Source organism: Hemicordylus capensis, chromosome 1 (genome assembly GCF_027244095.1).
Source record: "Hemicordylus capensis ecotype Gifberg chromosome 1, rHemCap1.1.pri, whole genome shotgun sequence".
NCBI classification, from domain to species: Eukaryota; Metazoa; Chordata; class Lepidosauria; order Squamata; family Cordylidae; genus Hemicordylus; species Hemicordylus capensis.
In genome coordinates this window covers 258,051,085-258,067,442 of record NC_069657.1, presented here as the reverse complement: position 1 = coordinate 258,067,442, position 16,358 = coordinate 258,051,085, and the positions used below count along the sequence as shown (strand labels likewise).

General features: G+C 43.4%; 1 protein-coding gene across 4 annotated transcripts in view; it reads left to right on the top strand.

Annotated features, from left to right (window-relative positions):
- Positions 1-1,591: 1,591 nt before the first annotated feature.
- Positions 1,592-16,358, top strand: part of MACROD2 (mono-ADP ribosylhydrolase 2) — a 1,527,488-nt gene continuing 1,512,721 nt past the window's right edge. For 3 of the 4 annotated variants that reach the window (XM_053284588.1, XM_053284587.1, XM_053284586.1), the window contains exons 1-2: positions 1,592-1,971; positions 8,021-8,143. In XM_053284588.1, the coding sequence (XP_053140563.1) occupies positions 1,926-1,971; positions 8,021-8,143 (169 nt within the window). In that variant the 5' untranslated portion in view covers positions 1,592-1,925. The remainder of the gene's footprint in view (positions 1,972-8,020; positions 8,144-16,358) is intronic. The other variant, XM_053284585.1, reaches the window with a different exon arrangement.

Here is a 16,358-nt window from a genome sequence, read left to right as displayed (position 1 = left end):
TCTACACGGCCTCCCTCTTGAGGGCTTTTGGGCTCTCCCCCTGAACTTTCCCCTTGGCTTTCAAGTGGAGAACAGATCATTCACCCCTGCCTGCCTCCACCTCAAGCCCACTTCTCTCTTCAGGAGAGGAAACTCCCTTGATCAGAAGAACCGTTTTCTCTCAAAGCCTCTGACTCACCTCCCCACTCTTCACTTGGAACCCCCCTGACAAGGTTGCAGCAGAGTTAATCTGTCACCCAATTGGCCCCTTTTTTTTTTTTTTTTAAACTGTCACCTCTCTCCTGGCTTCCTCCTGCATTCCAAGCCGAGCTTCCTTGTCCCTCCTGCAGGGGTCTCACTTCTGCTGCTGTCACTCAACCTCCAGCACAGACAGACACACATTGCTGCCAACATACATTTCAAAACACATATAACACAATAAATGAATTTAACAAGCAATACTAAAAAAAAAAAAGGGGGGGGGGAAGGCAAAATGACACACCCTTCCCAGCCACAAAGCTCACTGGGCGAGCATGGGCCAGTATATTTCTCAACTTCAGTATATTTCTCAAGTGACTTGCTGGTGTCTACCTTATGTTTCTTTTTAGATTGTGAGCCCTTTGGGGACAGGGATCCATCTTATTTGTTTGTTATTTCTCGGTGTAAACCGCCCTGAGCCATTTTTGGAAGGGCGGTATAGAAATTGAATAAATAAATAAACTTAACCCCCCTCATAGAGTTCTTGTGAGGATAAACGTGTGTATGGCGGAGGGAAGAGGTATGCTACCCTGAACTCTGGAGAAAGGGTGAGAAAAGTGTGTGTGTCTGTTTTTAAAAACAACAACAACAAAGTTTTGAGTTACTTGGGTCTTTAAATAAGGAAGAAATCTTAAAGGTAAGAAGAGGTGGCCACACAGACTGTCAGGATAAAGTGCATACATTGTAAATGGTTCAGGAGCTGTCCCCCAGCAAGTGACAGTTTCTCAAGTGAAAGTTTTCCATTTTAAATGTTTGGCAGACTGTACCAGAAGGCTGCTCAGTCTCGGAACGAACGATGTAATGTAATGAAGACTATGCCTGCGCCGAGATTGCATGCCCTTCACCAAGGAAGTACCCACAAGTACAACGCCACTGGGCTTAGGGAGCGCGGTTTCTAAATGCAGAAGAGGAAGCTTCCAGACAGGGTTGAGCAGATTGCCCGCCTTTGATGAAAACAAAGCCGCTGTAAGACGGTTATGAAGGACTATCGCGGTCAAAGCCCAAACGATGTCTGTTTGGAAATAAGTCTAATTTATTTGCCCGGCACACGTGCCCACGTACTCCATTAATCTCACTTACTCCCGAGCGAGCGGAGCAACCAGGCAATGGTGAATCGGGCTGTCACCCTTTCTTGCAACTCCAGCTTGATCGGCGGGCGCATGCTCATCTCCCACAAACAGCAGAGAGAGCTGTCTACTGGCCTCTCCGCTCGCAACTATTTTGTTTGCTTTCCTGACAGGCACCACAGCCAGCCTCCTCTTTCTGCCTGTCAAGGCGCTCCGCTTCCCTGCCGTTGCCTGCCTGTCCCTTTAAAACCCTCTTCTCCAGGACCCAGCCATAGCCGCGGTTCGCCGGGGCTGGCGGGGAGCGGAGCGGGTAGCAGGGGGTGGAGCGCGCCGCTGAGCGGCGGCTAGCGGAGCCAATGGGCCTCCGGGAAGGAGGCGGGCGCTGCGGGGGTGTCTGTCGGGTTAGAGCGAGGCGTGACCCAGTTGACGCGCGCTGCAAACAGAGGGGAGTGAGAAGGAGGCGGAGGTACAGACAGCAGGAGCACCCCCAGCGCCACCGCCTCCTCCTCCTCCACGGCGGCGCTGTCGTTGTCCGAGTCTCGCAGCCGGGCCAGCGTGCTTCTTTCATCTCCTGTGAGCCTGGGGAACCTGCAGCTCAAAGCCGCCGCCAGCCACAGCACCATGTACCCTGGTAACAAGCGGAAAAAGGTCTGGAGGGAAGAAAAAGGTACTGGCCCCTTTCCCCTGCTCCAGCGCCCCGCTCTGCCCTCCCTCTGCACAAGCAAGCGGGGGTATTTCAGGGCGTCCACAGCGCCCCGCCGCTTCCTTCAGGATGCCAATGAGTGCAAGAGATGCTGCTGCCGCCGCCTCTGCCTCTCCTTGGCCATCTGGGTGCACTAGTAGCCAGCCTCTGGTTCTCCCTTTCCTGGACAAGGTCTCCTTCCTGTTACCTCCGTCTTACCTTGGCAGGGCAGCCAGGATCCTCTGCTCGCCTGCGCCCTCTCTCTTTCCCGTCTCTCCCTTTTTCTCTTGCTTTCCCTTCTCTTCCTGCTTCTGCTCCATCCTTGAATTACTCTTCCCTTTCCTCTGCTCTTGACTGGGGCAGTGCTCCGCTTTTCCCGGGACACTGAGTGCTCTTCCAGTGGGAGAACAACAGGAGAGAATAAAAGGCATGACCTCTGCTGCAGCCCCGAGAAGGAGCAAATGATATGGGGACGTTAGGGTTAAGTAACAAGGAGCCCAGGCCCCTCATGCTCCCCTATATTTATTATTATTGTTATTATTTATTTCAGTGCTGCGACCTTGTCAACGTTTCCTGATTTGACATAACTGTACTGCATCTCTTGCAGTGGGATCCTCATAACTGTGCTCTTCTCTTCACCTGACATGGTTTGGGTCCCCTTGTTTTACTGGAGCGTATGCTCTACTTCATGTCACTGGGGGTGTACTTTTTTTCCTGTTGTTGCTCTCTCATCAGTTCTGTTTTCTTCTTTTCTACTAGTCATCTTTGCCTGTGTGTTTTCCTCCAGTGCCTACAATAAAAGGCAAAATGATACATTTAATTGTCATCTCTCTCTCCTTCATTTTTTTTACAACCCCAGAGAAACACAAGATGTGCAGTATGGTAGCTGATGCAATGAACTAAATTTTTTGAAACCTGCTGCTTTAGAAACGAAATCCCCCTCCCCCCATACTTTCACTTTCTGACTACCACAAGTAAGGAAAAGTTGGAGTGGTTGCTTGGTACTGTTTGTTAAGCCCTGGAAACTGAAGTAACTATTATAGAGGCTGACCAAATACTTCAGGTTCTCCCTGTCTAGTACCAAAATGTTGTACTTGGATTCTACAAACAGAATAGGAAAATGGGTAAAGGTAAACACTCCTGGTGGTCCTGCTGATGAAAATACTATGGAATGAATTTTAATGTGTGTCCCTAAATAACCGGTCCATAGTTTGTCCCCACAGAATGAAAGTGTATTGAGTGATAATTGCTTTTGGACCAACTTCTTTTGTGGACTGGAAATGTGTGCTTTGACCAGTATAATATTGTCTCAACTCAAAGTATTATCTCCTTCTTCTTAAAAGAAAAGGAAAAAAAGAAGATAGTAACTTCATAGTCAAAGCTCCTTCATTATAGAATGAATAGACCTATGAGTTGGAAGATATGGAAAGACAGGCAAAACTGGGAAGGCCTTATGAGCTTGTTGGAATATAACTAAGGCTATTTTTAAAAATAACTAAGTGAAACAGGTAGCCATGCTAAGCAAAGTACTCCAGAGCCATTGCTATAACTAGCAGATTTTTAAAAGGTAGTTAAATTTCAGATAAGCAAACCACTTATTACATTAGCTGTTGAAGGAGTAAGTAATGGCATTGAGCTTCATAGTATGAATGCTGCTTAAGTAAAGGGTGTGCTTATCTGTGAATATTTAAAATGCCTCATATGCAGCAGTGGAAACTGCATTTTGCACTTCAGGTACTCAGCCTAGTCTCGATCTGTAAGTTTTTAATTTTTTTCTGGATAAGGAGCCACATGCCTCACATGTATACTACCATGCTTCTCAGTAAACCTGCATAGACTCAGGCTGTTGGTGTAATTGGATTGTAGCATTAACTGGCCTGAAGATAGTGAAAGCCAGCGTGGTGTTGTGGTTAAAGTGCTGGACTGGGACTGGGGAGACCTGAGTTCAAATCCCCATTCAGCCATGATACTAGCTGGCTGATTCTGGGCCAGTCACTTCTCTCTCAGCCTAACCTACTTCACGGGGTTGTTGTGAGGAGAAACTTAAGTATGTAGTACACACCGCTCTGGGCTCCTTGGAGGAGAGTGGGATATAAATGTAATAATAATAATAATGTAGGCAACTGGGATGACAAGAAATGCACATACTTCCAAGTTGGCTAGAAAAAGACTTGCTGCATGAACTTCTTACTTAGTATGTAGTTGGCACTGTAATAAAAAATAACGGTATTAACCTGAACATTATAGACAACATACTATACTAGTTAATCAGGACGAAGTACCATTGAATTGAGATATGTTAGTCATGACTGAATTAGATTGACGCTGACTATAGTAATACAACAACAATTTATATACTGTTTTTCAACAAAAGTTTCCAAAGTGGTTTACAGAGAGAGAGAAACACACACACACACACACACACACACACACACACACACACACACGATGGCTCCCTGCCCCCTAAGGACTCACAATCTAAAAAGAAACATAAGATAGACACCAGCAACAGTCACCTGAGGTACTGTCCTGGTGGGTAGATAGGGCCAGTTACTCTCCCCCTGCTAAATGAAAGAGAATAACCATGTTAAAAAGGAGCCTCTTTGCCCAGTTAGCGGGGGTTTAACTATAGTCCTTAGTAACATTGATGAAGGTGAAGTGGGACAGTTGTAGAAGGAAAATATCTTGGCAATGCTTATAGTTGAAGGTTCCTGGCAGATACCTGTTATGACTTATTCATAGTAAATCTGCCTTCGTGGTGGAAAAGGTCGGCATTTAGACATTTTTATATACTGGCTTTGATGGCATAGCTAGGCACAGACAATCATTGTAGAATACTTGTTTTTCTGTTTCTCACTGCTCACTGTATCAGATTTGCTTCTACCCAAAGCAGTATCTGCAGTGTTGTGAATTGCTGATTTTTTTTTTACGGTCATCTTTTACTGTGCTAAGAAGTTACTACAGGTGCATTGCTTTAGGTCAGGACTGCACAACTTAAACAGCCAGAGGGGCAGACTAAAATTTGCAGTATCCCCAGCCACAGTAGCCAATAGTTGGGGATGGTGGGAGCTGCAGACCAACAGCAGCTAGAAGGCTGACGTTGTGCAGCCTGTTCAGGGTTCACTAAAAATGGCATTGTGTTGCTTGAATTGTTAGCCTGGAGTTTTGTCATGGTTAAATGCCTGAGAATCTGCTTCTGCACATAGCTTTCCAAGGAGCTGCGTAAAACTGATCTAATTTTGCTCATTGGATTATTTCAACTTTTAACATGAGAGCTGTCCATAAGATAAAATGGAGTAGACTTGGTTCAGTTTTTCAAACTAGTGTTAAACATAGTTGTTAAGAACACCTATGCTCGCAGGTTAAAATGAGACAATGACAGGCTCTAAACATTGTTCTTGTAAGTTTTCCTCTCAGTCATTACTAGCTAATGCAAATAGGAATTTAAAAAATCCCTTTCATCAGACCATGAAGAGCAAAACTGGTTATAGAAGCTAAATAGACTGTATTGTGAGAAGAGTTCACCTTGTAACTCTGATGCTGTTCTGGACCCAGATACAGTCAGCTGATTCTAGGACCTACTTCAGAAAATAGGGGTATGGTTTTTATAACCTTCTTATGATAAGCTGATTATGATTAAATAATTTTGTTAATGGTAATCTTGCTGTTTAACTGTAGTTAACTTTATTATAATCTTAGGGATAGAAACCTGCTTTGTTTGTTGTTTGTTTGTTTATTTTATTTGATTTCTTTCCCGCCATTCCAAAAATGGCTCAAAGCGGTTTACACAGAGAAATAATAAATAAGATGGATCTCTGTCCCCAAAGGGCTCACAATCTAAAGAGAAACACAAGACAGACATCAGCAACAGTCACTGGAGGTGTTCATGATGCATAGTTCTTCTGAGGCATTTCTCTACTGCAGGTTTTTAAAAAAACTGAATATTGGTATGAAATTGATTGGTGGCTGATGCCCTGTTGACCAACAATCAAACTGCAAGGGTCACTTTAATCTGGCTAAGTTATGCTGTGTGCTCTGAATCCTTAAAAAACGTAGACAGTCTGTGGACTAATGCATGTATTGGGGCAGCCACTGGAGAGACTTCTGTAGGGCACCAGTTGAATGCACTGGTCATAAAGTAAGAAGTTTGCTCAGCATGTGCATTGTCCACCAGTATATGAAGAGTGTCATGCTGCTGCCATCTGCTACTAGGAATGTATCTGGTGACTTCAGTGTTGAAGCCTTGTAAAGAAGGCCTCCCTGGCACTGCAGCTCAGCTTGCTACTGGTGACTTTTGAGTGTAGAACTGGTCCATGATTTAGTTCATATTTTTTGAAGTTGATTGTAGTACATGTGCGCATTAATCTGTTCATTCTACTCTTGTCGATTAAAATCTCACCCATTGATCACATCCCGAGGAAACTGAATTTTTAGGGATGTATAGTTCCTGGACTCTGTCATCCTCCTCACTCTCCTTATACATTACTGCTGCTCTAAATCTCAAAATTGTTCAGTTGCACTTGTTTGCCATGGAGATCAAAGTAGCTGAATCCGCTTGAGTGTATCAAGAAGATACACTCAAATCACTTGCATCAAACCAAGAAGAAAATACGCATTAACTTGTGGGCGAAGAGCCCTGAACACGTGTATAAGTCACATTTATTGCTCTGTTCAGATGTTACTTTAGCCTCTCCAAACCAGGCAGAGGCACCGTAAAGTGATGGCTCTAGTGTCTTTGCACGGAGCAGCCAAGGTGAATCTTAGTATAATCTTTCTCCAAATAGCTGCTGGTGTCTATGTGTTAGATCAGGAGTTCTGTTGGGTGCAAGAAACTATCTTGATTCCTTTTGCTATGTAAATTGCTTTGGAAGTAGTCTGAAAAACAGTACATCAATATTCTTAATGTGAGGAGCAGGATCATGCATGCCTGTCATTAAAACACTTATATTATAAAGTCTGAAAGAACCCCCTATATACTGCTTAAAGAAGACACCCTTCAGATGTTCACAAGACCTGAAAAATAAGGTACTAAATTGTTTGGAGTAGCTCTGGGCATGTACAATGTGGGGTCTCTTTCTGGTCTTAAAATGAGTGTGGAGGGTGGGCACATGTGGTCTTGCTCCCCGCTCTGTGTTCAAACCATGTCTGAGAAGGACTAGAGGCTAGACTAAATGCATGGAGGCCTGGGGGTTAGTCTAATAGGCACAATCTCTACTCCCACCCACCCCCACTCACCTTGTATTCAGATTTAAAGTGAGAGGATAAAAACCATTCCAGCATGGGATTTCCATTCATTTAGTTGTTGAAGCATAGTACACTGAAATGCAGAATTCAACCCATCTTCAGCCTGGTACAATTTTCAGCATAACACCCACCACTATCCCAAGCCTATACAAATGGCTTAGCACTTAATGCTGTCATTACTGAGGCAGGTCAGATGCATGTCTCGGATATCTGATTGGCACTTGCTCTAGTAAATGGCTCGAGAGCTGAATGTAAACTGAACCCCCATGAAATGGGGGCAGTAAGTGGGAGTGGTGGTAGGACTGATTAGTACATATATGCCATCGGTCACTTTCATGAAGTGATTGGTGCTAATAATTCCTTTTTGGAACTGAAGTAAGTAGCCACAAAAACCAAAGAGTGTTGTAAAGGAAGTGACAAGCTCCAGCTGGTTGCCTTCTTTGTACAGAAGCACTAGAAAGGAAATCTAGGATACAGCATTTAAGATACTCACTGGTGATTTGATTAGTGCAACAGAAATGCTTTAGGGCTACTCTTGGTTTAATCATGAATATTGCAGAATATGGGCTTTGGGATAGGACTCCATAAGTAAACTTGCAATTAAGAACATCTGCTTGTAATCTGTGAATCCATTCCCAGTCACATTCATGTCATGTCAGTAGAAAAAGGAGCAGGAGCTAAGGGTGCAGTCCTGCAGCTGTGATGCTTTCTTCAAGGAAACTGCATAACATTAGTATTAGTAATCTATAGTATAATTGCTATATTATACTAATATATGCTTTTTAAATAGAACGTTTGTTGAAGATGACACTGGAGGAGAGACGTAAAGAATATTTACGGGATTATGTTCCTCTGAAAGATATCCCAACATGGAGGGAAGAACTCAAAAGTAAGACCCAGGCCCAAAGTGATGGTAAGTCAACTTTACTTTGTGTTAAACTGGTAACATGAACTTGAGTTGGGACCACAGTGTGTACAATAATTTCTTAAACCTCACTGCAATAGTAGTTCTGTGCATTCTAGAATTCGATATGCGATGTTTGGACACTGCTGTATGTTGATAGTGACTGTGGTCAGACTACATAGCACTGTTGTTGTACCACTTGTGATTGTATTGCTACAGGAATAAATCGGTGAAGAGTCTGGAGGCTGCTTCACACACAGTTTTTAAAGTGTACGTGTACAGTGAATTACATGTATACTTAAGAAATAGTAATGACAACACATGTCTGCAAAGAGAAGTTGTATAACAGTATACCCATCAGGGAACAGGATTGGCTGCATCTTCCAGTTAATAATATACATAGTAGGTGAACCCAGACTTCTCCAACACATAGTACTGCGCTTGAAAACACCTAAAATTATAAACTTCAACTGGCAATCCTGATAAGTTTGCCATCTTACTCAGCCAGCTTTCTTTGGCCAAGCAACATAACCTTAATCTAGTTTGCGTTTATACTAGTGTCTTATGGATACTTGGCCAAGGTGAAACACATCACCTTGACCAAGTATCCTTAAGACGCTAGTATAAACGCAAACTAGATGTAACATGCACACACACACTATCAGTTTCCATAAATGACAGCTGCAGATAACACATAGTAACATTTTGCCATGAAATCTTCTTCCTCCCTGGTTGAACTTGTATGAATTTCTAATTAAATTATTTACAAAGCTAAATATTGCTCATAGCTGACAGAAACTATTTATTTATTTATTTATTTATTTATTTACAATTTATATCCTGCTCTTCCTCCAAGGAGCCCAGAGTGGTGTACTACATACTTAAGTTTCTCCTCACAACAACCCTGGGAAGTAGGTTAGGCTGAGAGAGAAGTGACTGGCCCAGAGTCACCCAGCAAGTATTTGGCTGAATGGGGATTTGAACTCGGGTTTCCCTGGTCCTAGTCCAGCACTCTAACCACTACAACACAATGTCTGCTATTATGGTATTTCAGACTAGGAAGTTGATTTCCACTGGCTGGGATTCAAAGAGCTACAGGCTTACACAACGATTTATTGGGGCAAATTTCAATCATACAAAAAGTCATAGAATTATCACTTGTTAAAGGTTCAGAATTTTATCAGTTGTCTTCTGTGCATAGCTATCGCATGCTTGGCTTATGGGAAGCAGCAGGAAATATAAGGACAGGATCCTAGTGGATCTGCACCCTAGGGCAGTGTGGCATTTGAGTAAGGCCAATTTCTTAACTTGGTACGCCTGCCTATGACCTAATCTATTGACAATACCAAATGCATCCCTTTCTGAGATGGGTAGATCCAAGTGCAGTGTAGAACAGCTTGTGCATTACTCTTTGCACACTAGCAAGGCAATTAGCTGAAATCAGATTGATACTCCACATAAAGTAACTGTTGGATGAAATGGAACAAAGGAAAGCAGCCTACTCCTTGCACAATTATTGGTTGGCTACATAGGAAGAGTATTTGGATCCATATTAAAACTCCAGATGTGACCTTTAGTGCAAAAGGACAGAGGACCATTGTATCTTAATCTAACTGGCTTATTTTGAGTGCTGGACTAGGACTGGGAGACCCGAGTTCAAATCCCCATTCAGCCATGATACTAGCTGGGTGACTCTGGGCCAGTCACTTCTCTCTCAGCCCAACCTACTTCACAGGGTTGTTGTGAGGAGAAACTCAAGTATGTAGTACTCTGGGCTCCTTGGAGGAAGAGTGGAATATAAATGTGGTAGTGGTAGTAGTAGTAGTAGTAGTAGTAGTAATAGCAGCAGAAGAGAAGAAAAAGAAATAGAAAAAAGAACAAAATGCAAACATCTACAAATTGAAATTGAAAGGCTGTGGCAGAAGACCAAAATAATCCCAGTGGTAACTGGCACCCTCGGTGCAAATCCAAAAGACCTTGGAGAGCACCTCAACACCATAGGGGCCACAGAAATCACCATCAGCCAATTACAAAAAGCAACTTTACTGGGAACAGCCTATATTCTGCAACGATATCTATAATAACAGCAACAACATTGATAATAAAATTCAGCCATCCCAGGTCCTTGGGAAGGAGTCGATGTCTGGATAAAACAAACCCATCAATAACACCTGTCTGACTGTGTAAATAAATAAATAAATAAATAATATACCGCTTCTCAACAAAAGTTTCCAAAGTGGTTTACAGAAAGAAATAAGATAGCTCCCTGTCCCCAAAGGGCTCACAATGTAAAAAGAGTTAACAGAAGCTCGTGTGTGTGTGTGTAATTGTAAGTATGCAGACAGAAGTACACAGGAAAATAAGGTCAATAAAGTGAGAACAAAAGATAGTGGAGGAGAGGAGACAAGAACATCTTAATTGCTTAGGTATGAAAATAACACATGCGCTAGAGCAGTGTTTCTCAACCACCGGTCCCTGGACCGCTACCGGTCCCTGAAGGGTTGAGTGCCGGTCCCTGACTGGGAGTCAACCCCCCCCCCCAACTGAAATCAAGGCACTCACTTCCTCAATTTTGCACATGGCATGGAAGAGGAAGAGTATCACGGAGGCATGGGACCCTTCTTGTGCCTTGCCTCCACGTGCTGCTGAGATCTTCCTACAGCTATCTTATTCCCTATCTTTACAGCTTCAAACTGTATGCGGTGCGGGGGCATGAAGGAAAAGGTATGGCAGTGGGCGCCACTTGAAGGGCTGCTGGTTCTTGCATGCTCATTGTTTGCAGCCAAAGGTTGGTTGATTGAAACCCAGCTACCTGTTGTGGTCGAGGCGCCTTGAGAGGGAACGCTGTTTCCCTCTTGCATCAGTGGGGCTTGCTTGTATGTTGTTTTCATTGGCCCCATGTAGCTTTTGAATTTTTCTAATGGCCCAACATCCCCTCTCCACTGAGTAATCAGAAGCACCTCCACCACCACCCCGCACATACTGAAGACATACTGGAGACAAATTTGTTCACCCAGGCTTTTAGATTCAGGGGTTCTCAACCTTGGGTACCCAGACGTTGGTGGACTTCTACTCCCATAATCCCCAGCCATAATGGCCAAATGCCATTGTTGTTGGGGGTTATGGGAGTTTAATTGAGGGACCCAAGGTTAAGAACCCCTAATATTCCATGTTTGCAAAAGATTCCAAATTTAATTATTTTAATGCTTATATTATTTTCATTCTAAACTGCCCAGAGATGCAAGTTTTGGGCAGTATAGAAGTCAGATAGATAGATAGACAGACTTGAAACCCCTTTACTAACTGCTGGTCCGGGAAACTGCACATGAAGAATGTAGCGGTCCTTGAAACTCTGCACGAAGAATTTAGCGGTCCTTGACTCCAAAAAGTTTGAGAAACACTGCGCTAGAGAATTATGCTCTAAAACTAAATTGCCGCACCACTAAGTATGAATGAATACAATGTATACACTCATACAAAGGAGACATTTATTGGAGTGAAGACGGTGTACAACTTCTAAGACTGAGACAAAATACGTTAATTCAGCATCTTGTACTGGAGTTGGCTGCAGGTGGTAGCACACTGTTTGAGGAGTTAGTTTCCTCCCACCTCCAATTCTTGAAGTCTCGGGCAAGTGACTATTTAAAAACACTTATTGACACATACGGCATTTAATATTGTAAAGATAAACCTTCCCCTACTCACACCTATCAGACCTAAGATGCTGTTATGGTCACATTGATAAAACATTGGACAAAGGCATGAAACAAAGCTCTTGCTCAGAATATTAGTTCTGGCAGTTGTATAACTGTCTCCGTGGCAGTGTACTTCTGAATACCAGAGGCTAGAGTTAAGCAAGACATAATTACCACTTTTGGGGAGTTATCCAGATATGCTAAGCCATTGTCAAAAATGACATGCTGGGCTTAGTTTGTCTTGCTCAGTTCAAACAATGCAATTTTTATGTTAGATTCTGTGTGTGTGCATACATGCACACATGCATGCATGTATGCTCACAACATGCAAAATAAATGTTTCTTGGTTAGGGAATTTTAGGTTTCCTATTTCTTGGCCTTTCTCTAGACTCAGTGTATCTTTATTACATTTGTATTCTGGATATATAGCCAATATCTATAGCTGCTAAACGTTTCAGATGTGGCAAACACGCCTCTAACTTGTTCCACTGATTTGTATGAGATATGATGGTGCTGCCTGAAAGACCTGGATGTTGGGCCTTGCTTGCTGCCACAGTTAAAGCCCAGCTTTGAGAATTGTGGATCTAACTTTCCATAGCCCAGCATTCCACAGTAATGTGCATAGACCTATGTGACTTGAAGGAATTGGCCTATATTTTGCAAGTGTATGTACAACTTCAAAAGATGGAATGTTGCTAAAATGAAACACATTGTGAGTGAGCTGTTAGTATTATTAGTATTAGTATTAGTATTATTGCATTGCTTGTGCTGTGCTGCAAATTGCTATTGTCCCAGGAAAGGCTGCACATGTAAGTATGCATACCTGTCCCACTGACATTAATAGGACACCTGAGTAAACATGTTCAAGATTGGAGTGCAGCAAAAGGGGATAGATGCTTATAGGGAGCTGAACTCTGACTTCCTCTCTGGGAAAGCCACTTATGAATTGTTTATAGTATCAGTAACTGTCTGAAGCAATTGTTTAGAAAGGCAAATTTATTTCCACAGTTGTATTTGTGGGAGTTCAAGTCCAACAACTGGAACCCAATTTTGGAAATGCTGGCCTGTAGGCTGTTGCTGTCGAGTTATCATACTGTGGTGTATCTGAACTAATAACTTAAAAAGGACTAGAATTGTAAATCACTAGTGCTCCAGAGTCGCTGACTGTCATGTTCATACCTTAAGTACATAGAAAGCTGTCTTATACAGAGTCAGACAATTGGTCCATATAGCTAAGTATTGTCTGCAATGATTGGCTTCTCCAAGGTTTTGGGCAGGAGTCTTTCCCAGCCTTACTTGGAGATGCAAGGGATTGAACCAGGGACCTTCTGCTTGAAGCTCTATCACACATCCCTTCGAACAGTCATTAAGAAATACTCAAAAGCAACATAGTATACTTGGACTTTCAAAAAGCTTTTGACAAAGTTCCCCACCAAAGGCTCTTGAGTAAATTTGGCAGTCATGGGATAAGGGGACAGGGAAACAGACGGTAGGAATAAGTTGATAGTTTACACATGGTGGGAAGTAAGAAGTGGGGTCCTCCAAGGATCTGTGCTGGGACCAGTGATCTTTAACTTGTTGAGAAATGATCTAGAAATTGGGGTAAGCAGTGAAGTGTCCAAACTTGCAGATGTTCAGCCCTAAACTATTCAAAACTATACAGGGTAGTGAAATGCACAACAGATTGTGCGGAACTCCAAAAGGATCTCTCCAAATTAGGGAAGTGGGTAACAAAATGGCAAATGTGTAAAGTGATGCATATTGGGGCAAAAACTGCCAACTTCACACATACACTGATGGGGTCTGAGCTGTTTGTGACTGACCAGGAGATAGATCTTGGGGTCATGGAGGGCAGCTCATTGAAAGTGTTGACTCGCTGCACAGCATCTGTGAAAAAGGCTGATTCCATGCTATGGATCATTTGGAAGGGGGTTGAAAATAAAAAGGCTAATATTATAATGCCTTTGTACAAATCCTATGGTTGAGCCACATTTGGAGTACTACGTACAGTTTGGGTTACTGTATCTTAAGAAGGATATTGTGGAACTGGAGAAGGTGCAGAAGAGGGCAACCAAGATGATCAAGGGCACCTCCCTTATGAGGCAAGGCTATAGCATCTGGGACTTCTTAGTTTGGAAAAGAGGTGACTACAAGGAGACATAATAGAGGTGTATAAAATTATCTATGGAGTAGAGAGTGTGGACAGACAAAATTTTCTCCCTCTTACTACACTAGAACCATGGGTCATCCCATGAAACTGAAGGCCAGGAAAATTACGACCAACGAAAGGAAGTAATCTTTCACACAGAGCATAATTAATTTATGTAATTCTCTGCCACAGAATGTGGTGATGGCTACTAGCTTGGATGGCTTTAAAAGGGGCTTACACAAATTCATGGAGGACAGATCTATCAATGGTTACTAGTCCGGTGGCTATAGGATACTTCCAGCCTCAGGGGCAAGATGCTGCTAAATACCAGTTGCAGGGGAGCAACAGCAAGAGAGAGAGTATGCCCTCAGTTCTTGCATGTGGGCTTTCCAGAGGCATCTGGTGGGCCACTGTGTGAAACAGGATGTTGGACTAGATAGGCTTTGGGCCTGATCCAGCAGGGCTGTTCTTATGTTGTTAAGTTAACACATTTAAATTCTAAGCCTAGTATAAGGCAGACTTGCTTGGTCTTGGCTTTCTTAGCAACTTAAATGCTAAATGAGAAAAGTTATTTATTTATTTTATCAGATTTGTACACTGCCTCAAACTTTTGTCTCTGGGCGGTTAACAACCGCATGAAAACAGTTAAAACAAATTAAAAAAACTTAAACAATTTAACAATTTAAAAATAAACCAGAGATTAAAACCCAATTTTTTTAGGAAGCTGAGAAAGCTTGGGCAAAAAGATGGGTTTTCAGGTGTTTTTTTAAAATTGCCAGAGATGGGGAGCATCGTATCTCAGCAGGGAGCGCATTCCGCAATCTCGGGGCAGTGACTGAGAAGGCCCGTCTCTGTGTAGCTACCAAACGGGTCGGCGGTAACTGGAGACGGACCTCCTCAGATGACCTCAATGGGCGGTGGGGCTCGTAGTGAAGAAGATGCTCTCTTAGATACCCAGGGCCTAAGCTGTTTAGGGCTTTATAACTAGCACTTTGTATTTTGTCCAGAAACCTATTGGCAGCCAGTGTAACTCCATCAGTAAAGGAGTAATGTGATCTCTCCGAGATGACCCAGAGACCAACCTGGCTGCCACATTCTGAACCAACTGAAGTTTCCGGACTACGTACAAAGGCAGCCCCACGTAGAGCGCATTACAGAAGCCAAGTCTGGAGGTTACCAACAGATGTACCACTGTTTTGAGGTCATTGATCTCGAGAAACAGGCGCAGCTGGCATATCAGCCAAAGCTAATAGAAAGCACCCCGGCCACTGCCTCAACCTGAGAAACCAGAGAGAGGTGTGAATCCAGAAGTACTCCCAGACTGCGAACCTGTTCCTTTTGGGGAAGTGTGACCCCATCTAGAACAAGCAGATCAAAATTGTCTCTAGAGTTCTGACCCCCACAATAAGTACCTCCGTCTTATCTGGATACAGCTTCAGTTTATTCTTCCTCATCCAACCCATTACTGCTTCCGGGCAGGCATATAGGGAGGATATGCCAGCTCCTGATGAAGCTGACATGGAGAAGTAGATCTGGGTGTCATCAGTGTACTGGTAACACCCAGCTCCAAATCCCCAGATGATCTCTCCCAGCGGTTTCATGTAGATGTTAAAAAGCACTGGAAAAAGTACGGAGCCTTGAGGGACACCATACTTAAGCTCAGATTCTGAAGAGCAGCAGTCTCCAGTCGATACCATCTGGAATGTATCTGAGAGGTAGGAGCGGAACCACTGTAAAACAGTGCCTCCCACCTCCAACACCCTCAGATGTTCCAGAAGGATACTATGGTCAATAGTATCAAAAGCCGCCAAGAGTTCCAAAAGGACCAACAGATTCACACTTCCTCTGTTGATTCCCAATTGGAGATCATCCATCAGGCCAACCAAGGCAGTCTCCACCCCACAGCCCGCCAAAAAGCCAGTTTGAAATGAGTCTAGATAATCAGTTTCCTCCAAGACCAACTGGAGCTGAGAGGCCACCACCCTCTCAATTACCTTGCCCAGCCATGGGAGGTTGGAAACAGGCCTGTAATTGAGGGATCTAATGCAGGCTTCTTTAGAAGAGGTCTGATTGCCTCCTTAAGACAAGGAGGCATCCTGCCCTCCCTCAGAGAAACATTTATGATATCCACCAGGCTGTCTACAACAACCTCCCTGCTAGATCGAACAAGCCATGTTGGACAAGGGTCAAGAGAACAAGTGGTAGGCCTCACTGCTCCAAGCAGCTTATCCACATCCTCAGGAGTCACAAACTGAAACCAATCCAGTCGAATCACGTAAGAGGAGTTGTTGGGCAGCTCAGACATCAAATTAATTGTGGAGTTTCCATCTAGGTCGGCCCGAATTTGAGAGATTTTGTCTGTGAAAAACTCTTTAAACAA